Consider the following 21,491-nt stretch of genomic DNA (forward strand, 5'->3'; position numbering starts at 1 on the left):
GGACACCCCTCTGTTGGAGGGGCAAAGGAGTCTGATGGGATTATTTTTCGGAGAATTGAAGATCGTTTCCCAGACATCGAAGATGCCTGCTGCAGGACAACACGGAACGTGCGCGATTTGGACGCGATGAGCGGGGGGGGTTTTAGTGGAGCACGCTCGTGAGCTGCGAGCACCAGAGCCTCGCAGCGGCGAAACTGAGGCTCCGTGGTAAACTGTGGTAACTTGAAGAGCCGTTTGGGAGCCGAAACAGCCGGCGCTATAAGAGAGCCGAACCAAATGATCCGGCTCACCAACGTAAAAAGACAGTAGGCCTATCTATAAAGGGACGGCTCAAGTCAAAATTCAAAACAACCCCCCCCCCCGGCTCTCGGGGTGGACGACCTCTCAGCCCTGGTCTGGCGGAAACACTGGTGTACACTAGAGACTTTCATCTCCATCACTGAGGCCGATGCGATGCGCATCTCGATACGTTGCCACGATACGTTACATTAACGATACCTTTGAAACACCAGGCGATGCGATACGATACGATACGATTCACCCCTGTTGCGATACAGTTCGATACGATTTGATTCAACATTATGCGATTCGGGGCGATACGATACGATTCAACACGATGCAAAAATAATGATACTTCAATATGGTACGAAAGAGGATTTTTGTTTTATTCCTGATATGCAGCAAATCATACATTAACAAAAAAGTGCTTTACATATTTGGTACTGCACATCCCATCATGCCGTTTATTTTTTTACCTTTAAAAGCTCTCCAGAGTACAGTACAATTGTATAACACCTCACAGTTAAACAATGTAAGGATGCATTGCTCATGACTAACAATGTGCAAATAACAGCTACCATAGAGCAATGCCCATACAGCTGCCAGCCTGATGTGCTTAACACTCATTCATAGGCTAACTCACCAGTGAGCAGAAAGCAGTGGTTTCTATATGAACAATAAAGAATACAAATAACCTTTCACAAACAGGTATTTCATAACTGCTTACAGTAAGGAAGACATTTAAATTATTCTTGGCCACAGGCTGCTGTAAGCTAAACACCTCTCTCTGACAGAACACCTCACTGAGTGATTTAACTCATATGTCTAACTTTCAGGTTTCTCTTTTCAGCCGCAGACCCCACGTCGCCTCTTTATGTGCGTCGCTAAGTTCCTCGAACTACTTGTGTACTTTAAAGCGGCTCGGCATCGTTAACAATTTGCGATTGATTTTTCAAGTTGACCGTCTGTAGTAAATAGTGCCGCGCACATATACCATCAGGACGTTACTGATGGGGTGCAGCTGCGGAGTGATACTGTGTGTATGCAAGTCCGCATCTAGGACGGATCTATGTATCATGGCTGTAGACCTGTTAAGTAATAAAGATACCTCATACAAAGGTCTATGGATACCTTATTACTCTCCATGACCTGCGGTCAACTATATAGCATAAATGACTATTACACCGTCTTTCTTGAACAATCCGAAGTGTTGCCAAACGTTTGATTTGTAGGTATTTTTCGGTGCGCTGTGTTTCTCTTTCTCCTCAACTTCCGTGTGTGTTGATAACTGAGTCTCTCGGCCTCCGTAGTGGCGAAGCAAATATCAAAGATCGTCTCTGCTGAGCGTTGACAAGATGAGGGGATTTTATATGAATGAATCGGTTTTTTTCCGATGCAAAGACGCTACGCAATCGATGCATCGCGAGTTCAACCCGGTTCAACCCAAAGTGTAGCCGATGTGCACTGTTTCAACCGGTGCACTCGCATCTTGAACGTTTATGCCGGTGCACCGATGCGAATCGGTGAATCTTAACATCTCTAGTGTACACATAAATCATTAGTCAAAACAGGGCTAAATTGGATTGAATTATAAAAAGGTATATTTTGCAGATAAACCTATTAACCCCGCCCCACTGACACGTCAACTTCAAACCTCTTACAGTTTAATTGATTCTCAAAATGTGTTGCAGACTTTTAAGAATATTTTTGTCATTTTACAAGTTATCAGGGGAGAGCGCGAACGCAGTCCCCCACTACCACAAATTATGCAATCGAGATTCCCACATTTGAGGAATTCGCAGAGGTCAGCTCGACCGGTGTGCAATGGCCAAGCCTCGCCCTGGGTGAACCACCTTCTTGATCATGGTATCTCCCTTGCCAGGTAAGTATGAGTTGTACACATCGGAAACAGGCAGCTCATTCACACACATGATACACTGAATAAAGGTGCTGCAAATATAGAGACTACCAAAAACTAAGACATATAAAAAGGGAAGGATTATCTACGGGTAATTTAACACAAAATACTGTCTTTTGTACGTAAGATGACAAAGATCTTTACATTTAACGTTGATATAACAGGGATATATATCCCATGATGCAATTCTGTGTTTCCATATGAAAAGACAACAAAAAAAGCACTAGTTTTATACAGTTTACTCCAACATTTGAGCAACAATCAACCAGTAAGTTTAGATAAATTGAGAATATATAATACTGTTTTGAAAAGTTTTTCTATTCACGTTTATAATTTAGAGAAAATGCAAAAAACACATTCCCCACATTTACAACCCCCACCCCCTCAACTCACATTTCAAACACTTCCTCTTTCTTTGTTTGCTGCTGGTGGTGGGCAACTGACATTCCTGGTACTGCCATCTAGTGGTCTGGAGTGGTAACAATGCTGGTTCTGCAAATATAAAGGAAAAGCAGCATCACAAACAGCAGCCTCAAGAATAAACACATGTTTCTAACAGTTTAAACAATAATTAAGCCTGAGTTGTTAAAATACATTAAATATTTAGTTAAATACGTGGGGGGGAGGGGGGTATTTCAGGATCGGTAAATGTAATCCAACATTCAACGTTCTTGGGAGGCCATTGTTTATGTGTGACTTTATACTGCTGCTACTCCTAATCACTTCCACAAACACACTCTCTTGCTCCACACATGCATGTGCCACACGCAAAGAGAAAATAAACTAATAACAGACTCATTAAAACAGTGTTCTGATTTGGAAAATATAATAGTATGTTTTGACACATTGAAGTCAGCAAGTTACATTATATCCTCGTGTCACATGTGGTAAAATTGTGTACACAATAGAGCTTCTATCCCCAATTCAGTCGTTACACTTACAGAGTCATGAGGGTTGGATAGCAGACTCTTCTCAGCTTTTTTATATTAGACATTTAGAGGGGGTGCACCGTTCCTGGAGGTACTGCAATACCAGGTCGATGCGTGGAGTGGACGGAGCAAGCCCCTATTCCATCTCCCTATTCCAAAAATCAATTTAATATATGGTCCCCGGGTAGGGGACGTATCAGATATTAAACTGATAAGAACAGATACTACACTTGATCTTAGCCAAAAGGCCGAGAAGCGATACTGCAAATGGGCCAGCAGGAAAGATCTGATTTTCTGCACTGTTACTTTAAGTGACGGTTCAATGTGTTGATTTTAATTACAAAAATAAAGCAACAAAAGGAAAATGTTTTTTATGTTATAGGAAGATTCACCACCAATACATGCATCAACAGGGCATTATGATGGTGAAGCCAGTTTAAATTATTTTTGGTCACATGATGTCAGGGGACAAGTATAACTTTTTTTCTTTTTTTTTTAAACATAGCAACAAATGGAAACACACTTTTTCATGTATATTAACATTCAGCACCAACAAATGCATCAACTGGACATTTTTGTTGGAAAGTGAGGCCAGTTTATGTTATTTCTAGTCCCATTATGTCCTTCTAGCCAATTAGCCATTACTCCCAAATTAACTTAAAACACGTAGCTGATACAGGACAATTGTATTTGACTGAATTACATTTTTTGTACCTTATATGAATTATTTAATAAGATTGGCTTCTACGGCTATTCGGCTAACACTACAGAATGAATACATAAATATCTCAAATACAGTCACATTGAAAGTGGGTAAAATACAGTGTTTCTCAAGTTGGGAAACCACATTAGCAACATGTTTTGACTTTTAGGGAATGAAAAAAACTAAGAAAAGAAAAACCAACAGATTTAACCAAATGTGTCATTATTCAGAAATTGCTATATATTATGTTTTCAACCAATGAGAGAGAAATGAAGTAAGTAAGTTTTACAATGCCCTTGTGTCACAAAAGCATGTATGTGATACTTGTGATCATATAGAACATTAGCTTCAATTCCGACATAACATTTAGCGAGTCATGTCAGTTGGAAAGGAGACTTATCAGAAGTGTTTTTATGTTTAACATTTAGAGGGGGTGCACCGTTCCTGGAGGTACTGCAATACCAGGTCGATGCGTGGAGTGGACGGAGCAAGCCCCTATTCCATCTCCCTATTCCAAAAATCAATTTAATATATGGTCCCCGGGTAGGGGACGTATCAGATATTAAACTGATAAGAACAGATACTACACTTGATCTTAGCCAAAAGGCCGAGAAGCGATACTGCAAATGGGCCAGCAGGAAAGGTCTGATTCTCTGCACTGTTACTTTAAGTGACGGTTCAACATCTTGATTTTAATTACAAAAAACAAAGCAACAAAAGGAAAATGCACATTTTTATGTTATATGAAGATTCACCACCAATACATGCATCAACAGGGCACTTTTGTTAGAAAATGTTCTGATGGTGAAGCCAGTTTAAATTATTTTTAGTCGCATGATGTCCTTCTGGACAATTAGCCATCACTACCAAAGTACCTTAAAACACGTAGCTAATACAGGACGAATGTATTTGACTGCATTAGATTTTTTGACCTTAAATTAATCAATGTAAAAAGATTGGTTTCTACGGCTAACACTACAGAATTAATACATAATTAAATGTCTTAAATACAGTCAATACACAGTGTTTCTCAGGCTTTGAAACCATTTTAGCAACATTTGCTTTTTTTCAGAATAAGCAGAACAAAAGAAAATAAAAACTAACAGATTCAATCAAATAGTGTTATTATTCAGAAAATGTTATGTACCGACATAACATTTAGTGAGTCATGTCGGTTGGACAGAAGAGTTAATATAAGAGTTTTTATATTAGACATTTAGAGGGGGTGCACCGTTCCTGGAGGTACTGCAATACCAGGTCGATGCGTGGAGTGGACGGAGCAAGCCCCTATTCCATCTCCCTATTCCAAAAATCAATTTAATATATGGTCCCCGGGTAGGGGACGTATCAGATATTAAACTGATAAGAACAGATACTACACTTGATCTTAGCCAAAAGGCCGAGAAGCGATACTGAAAATGGGCCAGCAGGAAAGGTCTGATTCTCTGCACTGTTACTTTAAGTGACGGTTCAATGTGTTGATTTTAATTACAAAAACAAAGCAACAAAAGGAAAATGTTTTTTATGTTATAGGAAGTAGGGCTGTAACGATACACTAATCTCACGATACGATACACGATATTGAGCTCGCGATACGATATATATCACGATATTCAGCCAACGATACGATTCGATACGATTCGATACACTGACATCATTTTCTAAAAGATTTTAAAGGGACAGTGTGATTTTGGTGACATCTTGTGAGTGTTCCATTGACTTGGATTGAATTAATTCAACTGAAAACTGAAAGCATCAATTATACAATATATGGCTCTGACTAGACAGAGAGTCTACAGCTTGCAAATGCTGGACAAAATGACTCAAAAGATGTGGTGAGAAAATTTGTTTCATTTATTGAAACAGTGCCAACTGTAGTTTACAAGCCTTTGAAACGTAAGTACATAAAGTGCAGTATCACAATGGACAATGGAGAATTAAAAGGTACAACAGGTGGCCTGTTCTGAACAGATTCTTTTACAGCATTTTTAGCTTAACACAGAATATGAGGTAGCCAATAATTCAAGTCACTAAGAACAACATTTAATGTAAAATGTACCTGCCAATAATTCAAGTCCAAAGGATTAACATATAAGCCAAAAACACTAAACAGAAAGGCTCCTCTCTACATAACTGCATCTACATTCTCTTCAGATTTTTGTTCAGGAATGTAATCTGATCAACGTGGTCTGGGAGAAGTGCACTTCTCTGAGCAGTGACGATGGCCCATTCCCAAACTGCCCCCTACACCCTACCCCTCCGAGGGTCCGCCTACGAGTGTGGAGCGGTGTGGAGGGGGAGTGGGCTATCAAGCCCTCAAACAGCAAGTCTGCAGCGGTGTTGACTTGAGACCGGTCTCTACCTGACCGGAGTCGCGCTGTGTATGTCCGCTGCTGTCAAGCTGTTAACAAGTAGTTCCAGCAAACATCCACTGATAAACTGCGATGTTAACAACCTCATGATAACCTCATATGTTTTAACTTAGGATCATACCTGTGTTTAGTCTAGAAAAAGGTAAATGTGTGCATTTTATTATAAAGTTGTGTATATTTACAGACCGTTGGAAAAACTAAGAAGCTTATAAACATCAGGTTTAAAACTAAAAGAGCTTTGAAACACAATGAAAGATGTTAGGAGTTTTATTTGAGTTATTAATTTAAACTTTTTGTCTAAGAGATGTTGATTTGAAACCGTTGTTACATACAGTTACGGCATTTTCTGTTTCTGCCGGAGAGAGGGGAGGCCGTCCCAAAGCTTGCTGCTGTATTTACTCCCTCCATCTGACAGGAGGGAGCCTCGTTGAGCTGCGAGTGTGGCTACAGACGGAGTTCACTCCGTCGAGGGAGTGGTTTGGGATTGGGCCGATATCTCCGGCGGTAGAGAAGACCCTCTCCAGTGTGGTTAATGTTTGCCGCCATTCTCCTGAACCGCTTCGCACTCACTGCGAGAAGAAGACACCGGCGTCTGTGTATCTAGAAATGCTCTACAGCGACACTAGCGGCTCGGCTGGCTGATGTAACCGCTCTTCATGCAAAGCGAACGGGGGGAATGGGCAGTGAGCAGAGTGCCAGGCGGAACACGGGGGATTTGAATGGGAGTTAATGTATCGATACCCGCGGCTGAAATATCGATACTTTCTCGGGAAACAAAATATCGATATATATCGCAGGATCGATTAAATTGCACAGCCCTAATAGGAAGATTCACCACCAATACATGCATCAACAGGGCATTATGATGGTGAAGCCAGTTTAAATTATTTTTAGTCACATGATGTACTTCTGGACAATTAGCCATCACTACCAAAGTACCTTAAAATACGTAGCTACTACAGGACAAATGTATTTGACTGCATTAGATTTTTTGACCTTAAATTAATCAATGTAAAAAGATTGGTTTCTACGGCTAACACTACAGAATTAATACATAAATAAATGTCTTAAATACAGTCAAATACAGTGTTTCTCAGGCTTTGAAACCATTTTAGCAACATTTTCTTTTTTTCAGAATAAGCAGAACAAAAGAAAATAAAAACGAACAGATTCAAACAAATAGTGTTATTATTCAGAAAATGTTATGTACCGACATAACATTTAGTGAGTCATGTCGGTTGGACAGAAGAGTTAATATAAGAGTTTTTATATTAGACATTTAGAGGGGGTGCACCGTTCCTGGAGGTACTGCAATACCAGGTCGATGCGTGGAGTGGACGGAGCAAGCCCCTATTCCATCTCCCTATTCCAAAAATCAATTTAATATATGGTCCCCGGGTAGGGGACGTATCAGATATTAAACTGATAAGAACAGATACTACACTTGATCTTAGCCAAAAGGCCGAGAAGCGATACTGCAAATGGGCCAGCAAGAAAGATCTGATTTTCTGCACTGTTACTTTAAGTGACGGTTCAATGTGTTGATTTTAATTACAAAAATAAAGCAACAAAAGGAAAATGTTTTTTATGTTATAGGAAGATTCACCACCAATACATGCATCAACAGGGCATTATGATGGTGAAGCCAGTTTAAATTATTTTTGGTCACATGATGTCAGGGGACAAGTATAACTTTTTTTCTTTTTTTTTTAAACATAGCAACAAATGGAAACACACTTTTTCATGTATATTAACATTCAGCACCAACAAATGCATCAACTAGACATTTTTGTTGGAAAGTGAGGCCAGTTTATGTTATTTCTAGTCCCATTATGTCCTTCTAGCCAATTAGCCATTACTCCCAAATTAACTTAAAACACGTAGCTGATACAGGACAATTGTATTTGACTGAATTACATTTTTTGTACCTTATATGAATTATTTAATAAGATTGGCTTCTACGGCTATTCGGCTAACACTACAGAATGAATACATAAATATCTCAAATACAGTCACATTGAAAGTGGGTCAAATACAGTGTTTCTCAAGTTGGGAAACCACATTAGCAACATGTTTTGACTTTTAGGGAATGAAAAAAACTAAGAAAAGAAAAACCAACAGATTTAACCAAATGTGTCATTATTCAGAAATTGCTATATATTATGTTTTCAACCAATGAGAGAGAAATGAAGTAAGTAAGTTTTACAATGCCCTTGTGTCACAAAAGCATGTATGTGATACTTGTGATCATATAGAACATTAGCTTCAATTCCGACATAACATTTAGCGAGTCATGTCAGTTGGAAAGGAGACTTATCAGAAGTGTTTTTATGTTTAACATTTAGAGGGGGTGCACCGTTCCTGGAGGTACTGCAATACCAGGTCGATGCGTGGAGTGGACGGAGCAAGCCCCTATTCCATCTCCCTATTCCAAAAATCAATTTAATATATGGTCCCCGGGTAGGGGACGTATCAGATATTAAACTGATAAGAACAGATACTACACTTGATCTTAGCCAAAAGGCCGAGAAGCGATACTGCAAATGGGCCAGCAGGAAAGGTGTGATTCTATGCACTGTTACTTTCAGAAACGGTTCAACTTGTTTTTTTATAATTACAAAAACACAGCAACTAAAGAAAAACGCGCGTTTCTAAGTCATAGTAAGATTCACCACCAATACATGCATACGATTGCATACTTTTGTTGAAGAACGTTACGTTAAGCTAGTTTATGCTATTTCTGGTCACGTGATGCCCTTTTGACCAATAAGGCATCCCTAACAAAGAGTACCTTAAAATGCTTTCTATATCTTTAATATATGTACAAGCGTTTCTTTATTCTGTCAAAAATATACGTTTAAAACAAAGAATAACTAATTATAAAGACGGGGTCGTGTGCGTGGTATGACAAGGAGCAGAATTAAAACCTTTGAGATGTAGTGCCACAAAGATACATAGAGGTCTGTCTCCCTCTTGAGACTGAACGACAAAACTGTAGGTAACTTCAGCAGCTCATAAATTCGCCGTGCACTTTGCATTGTAGTCAGAACATATTCCAATACCGGCAAATGTGCCACAATAATTATCTGAGAAAATGTGCTAAAGCTAAACCCGTTTAAATATCACAGAAACAGTGCAATTACACCATGGATATTGTAAAACTCATGACACGGACACCGTGAAACAAGCGCTCAGCAAACATAACACAACACGTGCACAACATCCGGTTGGTCGGTTCAAAATAAACGTCAAAATAAGAGTCAATTTCAAAGCAGAAGGAAAAACTGTAAATTAGTTCACCTTTTTTTGAAAACTGTATTTCAAACTGAGAAAGTTGATTAGACATTTAATACCAACCCGTTTAAGCAACACTTAAAGGTGGGGTAGGTAATTTGGAGAAACCAGCTCGAGTGCGCTAGAATTTGAAAATACACAACCGAAAAAATCTGCCACTTCCTTACACAGCCCCTCCTCCAACAGACACGAACGCGCACATGACCAATGAGGGCACGAGATAAATATGTGCACAGATGGAAGGCCATCCAGTTATTTTAGCCTGGCCGGCTAAAATGATTGGTCAGGGCTTCTCTAGGTGATATTGGTGCACAGTACTACGGCTTCCACAGATGAAATTGTTTTTTGCATTTATTGTCAAAGCATTTAATATATTCATTGCTATCGGGATGTTAAGAGCATTCCATGGAATATAACAAAAAGTGTTTCTGAAATAAATTACGTTGCAATTAATATTAACATCGACTCATTATTTCGCTGCAATATCGTGGTAATTATGGTATAAATATAAGCTAGTTACCGTGACATTAGCTTCTTTGGGCCAAGGTCACGGAGACAGCCTTAACTGTATAGTTTAGCAATCCTTTCAGATTTAAATAGCAAGGTGTGTTCGCTAATTAATGGCATTACATCTTAAAAAAACAGAACAAGATAAATTGACGCAAAAGTAGCATACAAATGCATATATTTCTCACACTATCACATCACCGGCCCATTTAGCCAGTTGCTGCTTCAGCTAGCACATCAGGTGGCCTCCTGAAGCTAGCACTTAGCTCGCTTTAGCAATACAGCATAACTCAACAGAAAACACTTTAAGATTATCTTCAAGATTAAATATAGTACAGAGGGATTGCGAGGATTGATGTTTATATACGCTATGCAAAAAAAACCTGGTTAGTTTTAGCATTTTCCTACCTGAACTGGTCCTCTCGACAGCGACAGACCGTCGAACGACGGCTAAAAAGTGGAAAGTTATAAACTGCGTCATGTCAATGTCATGTGACAACTATTTCTAAAACTGACCAGAAGGGGCGGTGTTTACCTGTTTAAGGATATTTTTGAATGCACGTACAAAGGTTTTGTTTATCAACGGCACGCTTTTAATATTTACTGGTGATTCAAATAAAACTTAAAATCACCTATTTTTTTTTAATGAGACGTGTTTTGGGCAAATACCAAACATTTAAAAGCAAATTGTGTGTTTCTCTCAGTTTTACAAAAGACTGTTGTTTCATGAATTCTCATTGATTGAAGAAACTCTGGTCACTTGAAGAGGGCAATGTTTTGGACATTAAGTAGACTGACCATTTATCCAACGATCAGTGCTAGACTATACATAGTTTTACGGCCATTTAGTCATTTGATAAGTTTTATCCTCGAAAATGTTGAAATGTAATGTTGTCACACATCCTTCGTGTTCAACTTTCTGCAGAATTACATTTACTTGTTGTACTTAGTTTCAGTACACTTTGCTGATAATACTTCTGTACATTTACTTGGTATTTGCAGGACTTTAACTTGTAATGGAGATTTCTTTAGATAAATGTATTGCTACTTTTTTACTCATGTAAAGATGCTGAATACTTCTTCCATCACTGTTTCCCATTAACAAAAATCACTTATGGGCTTCAGTCGATGCTCTTATTCTGAAAAAAACACGACCGGAAGTCATATTACTAAAGAAAACTTGGTTCATTTCGGAGGCAGTAGCAATGGACGAGGATCAGACCGAAGAGGAGGTGGGTTCGTAATAACTTCATTACTAATAATTACATATATATTAATCAAATAGAAAACACTATTTCATCTACCATAACATTCTTTGAAGGGTGTCCTACGTTGTAACTTATATTGTTAATTGTTTGTCCAGAAAGTAGAAGACAACCATGTTGACAGGCTAGCTTAAACTGAACTGTTTTGTTTTTAACCCGACAGACTGCGTTCGTCGTTGATGAAGTGAGCAAAATAATAAAAGAGGTAAGCAAAAAGACACACTGGCTTTTGATTCATCCACAAAATATAGATTGTTTCGGTTAACGTTAACATTTCTACCTTGTGTTAAGCAAACTGTTGGTTGCCAAGGACACAGTAACGGTTGCTATGCAACGTCATTATCTAGTATAATTTGCAGTTTAATGTATTTCAATATTCTGAATAAGTTGTATTTATGCATTTTGTTCATAAAACTGTGTCGTATTTCAGTATTATTGCAATGGTATGACCTATATAGACCATTTATATATACCGCAAGTTATCAAATAAATGTAGTAAAAAATACAATATTTCCCCTCTGATTTGTAGTAGATTAAAAGGGTAAAGTAGCAGTAAATAAATACAATACAATACAGCTTTATTTATAAAGCACTTTAAAACCTCCAGACCAAAGTGCTGTACAGTCAAATAGGAGGAAATGAACCTAATAATTTCCCACCACTGGGTTGGTCAGTTCCTAATTAATACTATGATGTTTAAATTGTCTCTGTAGTCAGTGGAAGCCACCATAGGAGCAAATGCCTACCAGCACAGCCGAGTAAACCAGTGGACCACCAGCGTAGTGGAGCAGTGCCTCAGTCAACTCAGCAAGCTGGGGAAGCCTTTCAAATATATTGGTACATACGCTGCAGCAGTAAAACAAATATATTATGATGGTTCCTTGGCTGTATGGGGTTGGTTATGAAAAATAATGTATTGTTTTCCTACAGTTACCTGTATCATCATGCAGAAAAACGGAGCAGGTCTGCAAACAGCGAGCACATGCTTCTGGGACAACTCTACTGATGGTAAAATACAATAGTGATGTTGCTTTAAATGTTTGTTTCCTTTTCTGCAAATGATCAACTTTCAAAAGCTGTATTTTTTCAGTAACTGTAAAGGTCATACTAAGTTTGTTGTGCATTACACCCAACAGGAAGCTGTGCGGTGAGATGGGAGAACAAGTCCATGTACTGCATCATCAGTGTTTTTGGGCTGGCCATCTGAACCAACTACAATGCTGTACCTGTGTGTTTGAAATGTTTGGGCTTTTGTATATTTTTCAGAACCAGCCTGTTATGTTCAGACATGCTGGCAATATTTGAATGACATCTTGTGTTTTTATATAAGTGCAATTAATTAAAAGAATACTGTGCTGTATATACTTCGCTTTATTTACATGTGACATGAAATTGCTACATGTACAGCTTGTATCTCATGAAGCAACACAAATTGCAAAAACATCAAAAATATCAGGTCCCACAGTATCACTTAATCACCTTGAATCAAAATGTACATTTATGTCAAAGCATTTACAAATTCAAGACTGCAGAACATTTTTGAAGAAATGTAAAGACAAGGCACCATCTTGATTAGAATACATATTGAGATATTAGTTTTAAAGTATATAAAACTAAGCAATATTAGGAAAGCTACGGAACAAAAACATTACTAAAATGAATATGTTCCACATGACGCAAAACATATTTGGCCAATACTGTAACTACTGTACATGCTGGGATAAGAAATGTTCATGATAAATCAGTAGTCCATTTACATAAAGTGGTGTAAAATCCACACAATTCATCAAACACCATTCATCCAGGGAGTCAGATAATACAGTATCAAATGTCCTAACTTTTCAGCAAATAAATTAAATTCTTACCCAAGTGCAATTACAAAGCTGCTTTTCATGAATTAGTCAGAAGAGTGTTAAAAATGAAGTAGTGCGTACTCCAGCGATAAGGCTCTCTCTTCCAATATGTTGGAATTCAAAAAAAGATTGTTAACAGCCAACACTGCTTTGGCACTTTTTTATTCCCCGTCAAATCACTGATGTTGTGTTTGAGTCTGCTGCTGTGGAACACGTTTATTTTGCTTTCTACCAGCAGTATAAGTTTACGCCACTTTGGCCATAAAAATGCATTATCATTATTATCAGAGAGCTGAAAGGAATGGCAAAAACCACACAGTGCAATAAGGAGACAACAGTGGTTCAACTCAAAGCGTTAAAATAACATTGATTTCTCAAAAAAAAGATCCCCAATCGATATTAGCACTTTTCCCGATTATATCCGACTATCGGCTTGTGAGGAAATGCCGCTAGGTAGGAGGAAAAGAGTTTACAAACTGGAAAAAGTGGCTACCTGCCCTAACTTAAAGTAAAAGTACAGTACATTCAGTAGACATGGAACTTCTTTTAAAAATATAGTTATGTACACTTACAATATACTATTCTGTATCACCAATGCAAGTACTCCTTATTTACACCTACACATGATATTTTGTTGTTTTCTATTCCTATAGTTTCCAACGGGGACACAAAAGAGGAGCAGCATGGCAGTCAGGGGTCCCATCAGTCGCTGTCAGTCTCATCCTGGTACTTGGCGGTTGCTTTGATGGCACGTCCGTTTTGTAAAGGCATGTCTTCATAATCGCTTCTTTACAGAAGAAAAATAAAACATCTGCTGGTTTATACACGTTCCCAACAAATGCTTCCCCCCAAACTATAGGGGGTGAGAATTTAATAAGCAATCAAGAAAATGCTTACCCATATATAACTTCATCATCAGAGTCATTTAGCATTGAGAAAGCAGGGTTATCCTTCAACTGGGAGTCTGGAAAATAAACAAAATCAGTTCGGTTCATACTTTAATTCATTATCGTATCCAGTGTGTTTTAAATTGTGCTGTGTTACCAACCATAAAGTGCATTTTTGGAGGGGGAATACACAAAAGCCAATGTGTACAAGTAAAAGTTGAGTAGACCATAGAATGATAAAAATTCAGCTGGTATGTCTGGAGTTAAGGAAACATTTATCACTTTTAAAATAATCAAGATGGAATATTGAAGTGAAATCATTGTCTAAAAATAAAATATTTTTGGAAAGGATATAGTTCTGGTAATGAGTAGACAGTGCAGCGACAAAATTGTTTTGGAGAGCCTTGGCACCAAACCTCAGGTAGAGAATGACCATGCTGGAGGACAAAGAGAAACAGCGTCATTTAAAACCAAATCAACCACAAATAGGCCTTTAAACAGGCCTCTCAGGATTTACTTAAAAACGTACCTTATAACAAGGACCACAAAGGTCAGCACTGTCAAAAACCGGAGCCGGAGATCTAGTGATAGAAAACACACAGCACGTTAATGTTACCATGGTAAAGCAATAACTGTGATTAAGTCAGATGTGTGTTGTGCTGTGATACCTGAGTAAGGCATGTTCTTCAGTTCAGAACAAGCTCTGACGACCAGGAAGATCAGGTAAAGAATGTAGAAGGCAACTACAATCAGGAAGAAGACCTTCATACCCTGCAGAAATATATTGGGTCTTTATTAAACTGATGGGAAAAATAAGACATAAACATTGAGGGGTGAATTCACAAAAAGCAATGCAAGGCTTTTGCAGGCGCTAAACCTAACCACACATAAGAAAAACAATTATCTGAAAAGTAGCCGCTAAGAGGGAAATACACCCCGAACTGCAATGCCTAGCAGATAGTGTATCGATGCTCCTGTGCTATTTGAACCGATTTACATTCAGTGTTAAATTGTCCCATTTCTGGCAAATTAGCCCAACAGTCCAATCCACAAAGATCAGCGCTAACAGCCACACAGTTACAGTGAAATTAATAGGGTCTTCATTGTGCGTTTATTAGGTTAGTCCCATCCACACTCTCCAGTGATTATGGAAGCCGATTGAGGCCAGACAATGACATCGTAATACTTGTTTTCAAATTAATACATTTTGGGAAAGAGAGAAATAAATGTATAAAGATTCCCTACATGTCTTTTATGAAAACACATGAGAATATTGAAAACAGAGCTTTATATGGAGCAGATAGTGGGTACTGATGCGGGTGCTATCAGCAGTCGCAGTCCATTCTTTGTGAATTTTCCCCTGGCTGTATCAAATATAAAAGCCCTGTCCAAAAACCTGTACCACAACCTTAACCATTTAAAAAAAGAGTCTCACCTGAAAGTTCACTATGTCCACTTTATACTGATAGGTTGGGTCTTGGAGTTCATTGACCCTGCAAATACAGAAGAAGGGAGTAGATGTCAGTGATGCAAACCCAGGTATGGTGAAAAAAGAGAGAACTATTCGAAGCAGGAAAAAAACTGCGTAATATACCATCTGACAGGCCTGTGCTTATAATGCTTCAATTAACTGGCTATTCTTTATAATATACTCAGATCAATAGGAGACGGAGATGTTGAGTTATAAATCAAGGGTTTTTATTATTATTTACAGCAGGGGTGGGGAACCTTTTTCCTTTCAATTTTTACAACATCCTCCGAGGTCCGTACAAATTATTGAACTCAGCCTCTGCTTAAAAAAACTAAAATCACAGCCAATTCATTTGGCCTTTCTTTCATGCTGTGCAAAGAAAAAGCAACCTCTTAATCCAGATATCTCACCATGACGCGCGCATGCATGCATCAATCTGGTGCACTTTGAGAGCAACATGAGGAGATCTATGGATACATCTCTCAACGCCCATTTGGAAAAGAACTGTAAGCAGATCTTTCTTTTTGGATATTTTACAAATCACTCCCCTTTTAAACTCTATTCTTGTTATTTTTAACAACTTTTTTGTTACTGTCATATAGTATGTTATACCTGTTTTTCATTTAGTCTCTAATATCTCATTAATAACTATAATGATCATATCAAGGTGTTCCTTAACCTCAATGAGCTGAGGTTATTTGAGCCTGTCAGGCGAGAGCTCTCTTCCACCTGGTTGTAGAAAAGCTCTTTAAATTCGTTTGCATAGCTAGCTAACCAGATGCTAATAACAACAGATCGCCATTGGGCTTACAACTAAAGACACAGCCACGCAAACACTGCGGCATGTGTACGGCTCCTTATGGGTACTGCAATATTTGAAGAGCTGGAGCGGCGTTCCGGTGCTCTCCGTCAGCACTATCGTCTACACTCCTTTCAGACGAGACATAACCACGTGAAGACACGTTACGCTCATGTTGTGTTCAAGAAACCTGTCCTTGGCCAGGAAAAACAGGCACTCGCTTGTTTAATTATTTTGCGATCTAGATTTCTTCTTCTTTTTTGAAGTGAGAAGTTCTCCGTCAGTCGAACGGACTAACGGACGGACCCCCACCCCCCCCCCAAAACGAAAACTCTTTGGTTCTCCACGAATTACACAAGTCACCCAAAGCAGCGTTAAAAAGGCGGGAGGCGCCGAAAAGCGACTAATTTGCATCACTGAGATGTATTCAGTCCTGTTGTGATTAACATTATTAATCAGGCGGTTAGTGGACAGTTGGGTCAGACTTACGTTTGCCATATGCCCAGTGTGACAGCTGAGAGCCACAGGAGACCTACAATGACCAGCTTAGGCAGGTAGAAGGTCAGACATTTCCTCTCACCCTGTGGAAACAACATAAACACATGAAATATAGATGTAACCTTAAAAACCTTTTAAAACTAAAAGTGTAGTACTGGACCCACCTGAACCCTGATGCCATGATAAACACAGAGCCAGAAGAGCAGCAGGGAGCACAGGAACAGAGCCTGGAAGAAAGCGTCTAACGTTCCTGGAAACCAGCTGTTCACCAGGAATGACAGCGGGAAAAATGGATCTGAACAACAAAACACAATTAGCAACGCACCCCACCTTTAAGTAGGACTTATTTTACAATGAATAAGACTGATAAACATTTGCAGTTGACACATTAAAAACACAGCTCTTTGGTTGTGCAGATTAAAAGTTGCAGCTGTAATGATTGCAAAAAAGGTGATATAATGGAGAAGCCAGATTGTAGAGGTTGTGTTTTAAGGGTCAAATGTGAATGCTGAAGCTCACCGTTGTAGAGTAGCAGCAAAGGAAGCAAGACAGACATCCACTTCTGCTCTATGCCCCAATCCCTCATAGAAAACTTCCTCAGTGAGTGTGCAAACATACACTGCAACATTCAGGGAAAGAAATGTTAGTCCTGTATTAGGCAAACATTGATTTAAGTTACTGATTTACACTAGTTGGCTATCTTTCATTGCCACGCTTTGGTGACCTGGATTATTGGTTATGTGATATAAATAAAAATTCACATTTGCTCTTACCGTCACCATGAAGGTTAACACCACAAAGACAAACCGGAACCAGATCTCCACTTGCGAGAAGGTTGGGTTGTACGTTTTCCACTGAGAAAGAAACAGAAGAGTAAAAGAGGCTGTGCTGAAATGTGAGCTCAAGCCTTAATGAAAATAAAGGAGATCAAATATTATGCAGAAACAAAAAAACAATATCACAGAATTTGTTTTCATGAGCTGGAAGAAGAATCGTGTCAGTGTCTTTCACTTACCGAAAACTTGACCTTGATTTCATACGTGATATTTTCAAGGCCTTTGAAGCTGACCATAACCTGGTACTGGGTGTAGTTCAGATAGCCAAGATGGAGCACAATGATCTCATCACATTTCTGTAAGGAGACAGGGAATGCTGCGTCACTTCCCTTTCAATTAACAATCTAACTGTATGTTCACTGTATATCCAACAGCACTCACCACTATATTGCAACCTCATATCATAGATGACATTTCATAAACTCGCTCTGCTACTGCTTGACTAAATGATTAATGATAAACGAGCATACTGTGAGAGAGGAAGGAGGCTGGGTTTCCTGATTGTCACTTACAGCCCCGCAGTGTAGCGTTCGTGATTTCTGGTGCGCGGTGTTGATGTGAATCACGCTGGCGTCCTGCATCACTCCCTTCAGCTCCACATTGATTTCGAAAGGCTGCTGGAAATCTCCCACTGACACAGACGACAGAACATGTTGTTGTTAACAAAAGCCAGTCGTGCTTGCAAAATAATAAGGAAGCTTTTTGATGTGTGTCATATGTGCTCCACATTTTACGCTCATGTTAAACATCTGTAGCTCATTCTTACTATTGCTGTGTTCAGCCTGTATCAAACAGGTGAGCCATAGTTGCTGGTTGTAGGTGGTGAGCGGAGAAGAAACTAGATTGAAGGGCCCGGTCTGTAAACATACAATGAATGACATCATTAAAAAGGATACTCAAATTAAACACACAGGATGTTACACATGTTATCCCAGTAGTTAGACGTGTTTGCTTATAACATAACACCAAACGTAAAGGTTTTCTTTTAACACAAAACGTAAAGGCTTCAAATGAATTTAAAGCGGAATAAATCCCAGGGTAAACAACAATGTATGTAATGATAACAAAACATCCCAATAAATCAGATTGACTTTTACCTTACCTTAACTGAGAAGTTTTTGAGAACCAACTGATCACCATTGTGCTCTTGCTCAGCAATAGTCCTAGGACCTAAACAAAAAAGCAACACATATAAATGACACATTCTTTACAATATGAATTACTGGACTATCCAGAAATAAGCATTGTAGTGATACAAATACAATACAATTTTGATTGTGCCATCATGCTTTATTGCAGAAGGACTTTCTTTCTTGTATCTAAAAACCTGTGTTAATTAAAATGACTTATGACTAACACCCAATTTGGGCCACAGTATTGCAGACATGTTTATATTAGATATACCTGTAATCCCAATAAAGACTGTGAGGCCAAAGCAGATCAGAAAGCAAACGAAGACCAAGACAAAATGTCTTTTGGACAGGGTGTAGAGCCGCATGGGGGCCAATCTGTCATAGGAAGACATTGGTTAGAGAACACACAAAAGATAACGTTTATTTTGTGGTTAATTAAGGATCGGATGTGTCAACACTGCTAGCGTCCATGCTAGTTTACGCTAGCAGTAACAGATGTCAGAAAACAGCTACATACTGGTGTCTTACAGGGTCTCCCACACATATAAAACACCGGGGGAAAATCCCGGGAGTATCCGCTGAACAAAGCGTACACTTACAGCTCCATTTCTGTCGGTTCGTAGTCTCAATACCGAGGAAAAACGTTAAAATGTGGTAGTGAATCCACATCCGTGTAGTCCGTGTATCAACATCACTCTGCGACGACCGGTGTAGACTACTGGAATGCAACGTCATCAAAGGGGAGGGGCCTGCATCACGTGACAGGGGCTTTCCTTTTCAGAGGGACTTGCTAAGAAGCGGTCGCGATTTAAAGCTGCTGCTCTAAGATTAGATATAAAGGTGATATTTGTATTTGTGGCTGAGACTAGTTTTATTCTGCAAAAATATGTTTTAAGTCTTTGTAGTATGTCGATGGTCGTATTTTCATTGAACATATTGTTCATGTCCCTCAAAAAGATTGGTAAAACAAAAAATATTCTATATTTAACATGATATGACATGCAGGAAGTGAAAACATAAAAAGCCATAAAAAACAAAAAAATTGCTAAAATATAAAAGGAATATTTGAGGTACAGTTTGTTATCTAGATTTGCATACACAACTCACTTGTTCACTCTAGTTTTCAAACTCTTCTCTACTGTTTCGGTTCTGATTTTATGTAAAGCGTTTGAGCAATAGGAAAAGCGCTATAAAAATCCAATGTATTATTATTATTATTATTATACTTTACAGGCAATACATTACCCTTACACATGCTATAGCTTTTTTTATTGGTATATTATTTTTGAAAACGTATGTTTACAAAGTCTATGTGACAAATCAGTAAGGGGTATTTGGCTTGTAAACATATACAGATGTATGATGTATGTTGCTCAAATGTTCTGTCATGGCTTAAATCATCCAACCATATCAAAGGTTAATTTTACATTTGGAAATGTCCTTTAATTTTTCCCTACTGCTGATAATGTCAGAAAAGTTGAGGCACAGGAACATTTATTTTTAAATATCTTTTGACAACATGAGATGAACGTCCCCTACGTGAGAGAGTCACGGGCAGCATACGTAATATACGACCACGTCATACGTTAACGTCAAGCAAAAAACAAAAAAGAATTAATGAGCTAGTTACTTTAATTATTTTAATTAATCTTTACATTTTAACGACAACATGACATTTTTTTAAAAGGCCTATTATTATTCACCACCAGCTAATGCAGATACAATCCCTTCACTTGTTGCCATTGATAGGAATCCAAAGGCCTCTTTACCCCTTATAAATGTGAGATTGTCAAATATTAATACTGATACTGAGAATGTGTCAAATGCAAAGTATTCACCTATTTACCTTTTTTTAATGAATACATTTGAGGACTGCTATTTCCCTTTAGTCTGCACCATCTAAAATATAAACTAACGAGATTATGAAATGTATATAAATCCACATAATAAGTAATGAACACATCTCGTTAGCATCAACCATAATCACCAGAGAGGCTGACAATATATAGGCTCCGCTTATTGTTGGAAGGTGCAGGTTGTTAAATCCTATGTCACAGCATACAAAGCCAAAAATATTTGCTTCTGTAATGCAGGGGGAAATTGATCCTCCATTGTGTGAGTAGATAAACAGGAGAGCCACCTGTAAAAGCGATCATCCCGGAAAGGTGTCAGGTCCTCCTTCAGCTCGTGGTAGGCCTCCTGGATCTTCCTGCAGAAGTACTTCAGCTCGCTGTACAGGGGGTTCTCCAGGCTGGACGAGTAGTCTGCGTCCATTATGAGACACCGAGCCGTCTAGCGGATGAAAATGGCGTAGGGGAAAACAAACCGAGGCCTGTGGACAGCAGCACAATGATGGCTGTTTTGTTAACGCCGTTTAATTGAAAATGCAGCCGAAGCTTTTTTGTTTGTGTCGGTTCAAAGGAAGAAAAAAAAGGATAAGAGGGGGCGGAACACACGGGAGGAGGATCACGTGATCAGAGTTCAGCACCGCGGACAGAGACACCACACACACATCTTTATCATGGGTTTATCCAAATATATTAGTCCTCCACTCACAAGCTGCCTTTTGTCTATAACCAGGGGCGGACTGGCCATCGGGACGTTCGGGACGAATCCCGATGGGCCGGTACTGAAGTGGGCCGGTCGGACGATGTGGGCCGGCCCGTAACCGGCAGGGCTCGACATTATAAATGGCCCGCTGGCCCCGAAGTACTATTTAGACACCCCGGGCCAGCATAACGTACTTT

The 21,491-nt window shown here is 38.9% G+C and overlaps 3 protein-coding genes across 6 annotated transcripts in view; 1 reads left to right on the top strand and 2 right to left on the bottom strand.

The window, feature by feature from the left end:
- The window catches only part of LOC307014503 (uncharacterized protein), a 147,448-nt gene extending 136,978 nt beyond the window's left edge, over positions 1-10,470 (bottom strand). The window contains exons 1-2 of one of the 3 annotated variants that reach the window (XM_079642460.1): positions 10,411-10,470; positions 2,591-2,689 (exon numbers count right to left, since the gene is read on the bottom strand). The gene's annotated coding sequence lies outside the window, so the exon portion shown is untranslated. Of the gene's footprint in view, positions 1-2,064; positions 2,254-2,590; positions 2,690-6,533; positions 6,862-10,410 lie in introns of those variants that run through there. The other 2 variants (XM_079642461.1, XM_079642462.1) reach the window with 2 other exon arrangements.
- Positions 10,471-11,138: 668 nt separating this feature from the next.
- dynlt1b (dynein light chain Tctex-type 1b) lies at positions 11,139-12,627 on the top strand. Its single transcript, XM_079643738.1, has 5 exons — positions 11,139-11,234; positions 11,431-11,472; positions 11,981-12,104; positions 12,198-12,275; positions 12,404-12,627. The coding sequence occupies exons 1-5, from the start codon at positions 11,208-11,210 to the stop codon at positions 12,472-12,474; spliced, it is 342 nt and encodes a 113-aa protein (XP_079499864.1). The 5' UTR covers positions 11,139-11,207; the 3' UTR covers positions 12,475-12,627.
- Positions 12,623-21,169, bottom strand: tmem181 (transmembrane protein 181). 2 transcript variants are annotated; one of them, XM_079643736.1, is made up of 17 exons: positions 20,885-21,169; positions 19,016-19,119; positions 18,714-18,781; positions 18,378-18,468; positions 18,124-18,242; positions 17,791-17,907; positions 17,549-17,629; positions 17,295-17,394; positions 16,940-17,070; positions 16,767-16,858; positions 15,443-15,500; positions 14,676-14,778; positions 14,537-14,588; positions 14,362-14,444; positions 14,169-14,258; positions 14,018-14,084; positions 12,623-13,907 (listed from the first exon to the last, which is right to left on the bottom strand). In XM_079643736.1, the coding sequence occupies exons 1-17, from the start codon at positions 21,016-21,018 to the stop codon at positions 13,823-13,825; spliced, it is 1,575 nt and encodes a 524-aa protein (XP_079499862.1). In that variant the 5' UTR covers positions 21,019-21,169; the 3' UTR covers positions 12,623-13,822. The 2 variants fall into 2 exon arrangements, with proteins under 2 accessions (XP_079499862.1, XP_079499863.1); XM_079643737.1 differs by lacking the exon at positions 20,885-21,169 and adding an exon at positions 19,344-19,503.
- Positions 21,170-21,491: the final 322 nt, after the last annotated feature.

Source organism: Notothenia rossii (assembly GCF_949606895.1).
Source record: "Notothenia rossii genome assembly, chromosome: 8".
NCBI classification, from domain to species: Eukaryota; Metazoa; Chordata; class Actinopteri; order Perciformes; family Nototheniidae; genus Notothenia; species Notothenia rossii.

Bases quoted from the DNA above. Each gene is read 5' to 3' on its own strand.
- dynlt1b (XM_079643738.1), top strand. From the start codon at position 11,208: ATGGACGAGGATCAGACCGAAGAGGAG. The intron at 11,473-11,980 runs GTAAGCAAAAAG...TTGTCTCTGTAG, and splicing joins TGAGCAAAATAATAAAAGAG to TCAGTGGAAGCCACCATAGG. The intron at 12,105-12,197 runs GTACATACGCTG...GTTTTCCTACAG, and splicing joins GAAGCCTTTCAAATATATTG to TTACCTGTATCATCATGCAG.
- tmem181 (XM_079643736.1), bottom strand. From the start codon at position 21,018: ATGGACGCAGACTACTCGTCCAGCCTGGAGAACCCCCTGTACAGCGAG. The intron at 17,630-17,790 runs GTAAGTGAAAGA...TTTCTTTCTCAG, and splicing joins AAATCAAGGTCAAGTTTTCG to TGGAAAACGTACAACCCAAC. The intron at 14,445-14,536 runs GTACGTTTTTAA...TTTGTCCTCCAG, and splicing joins TTTGTGGTCCTTGTTATAAG to CATGGTCATTCTCTACCTGA.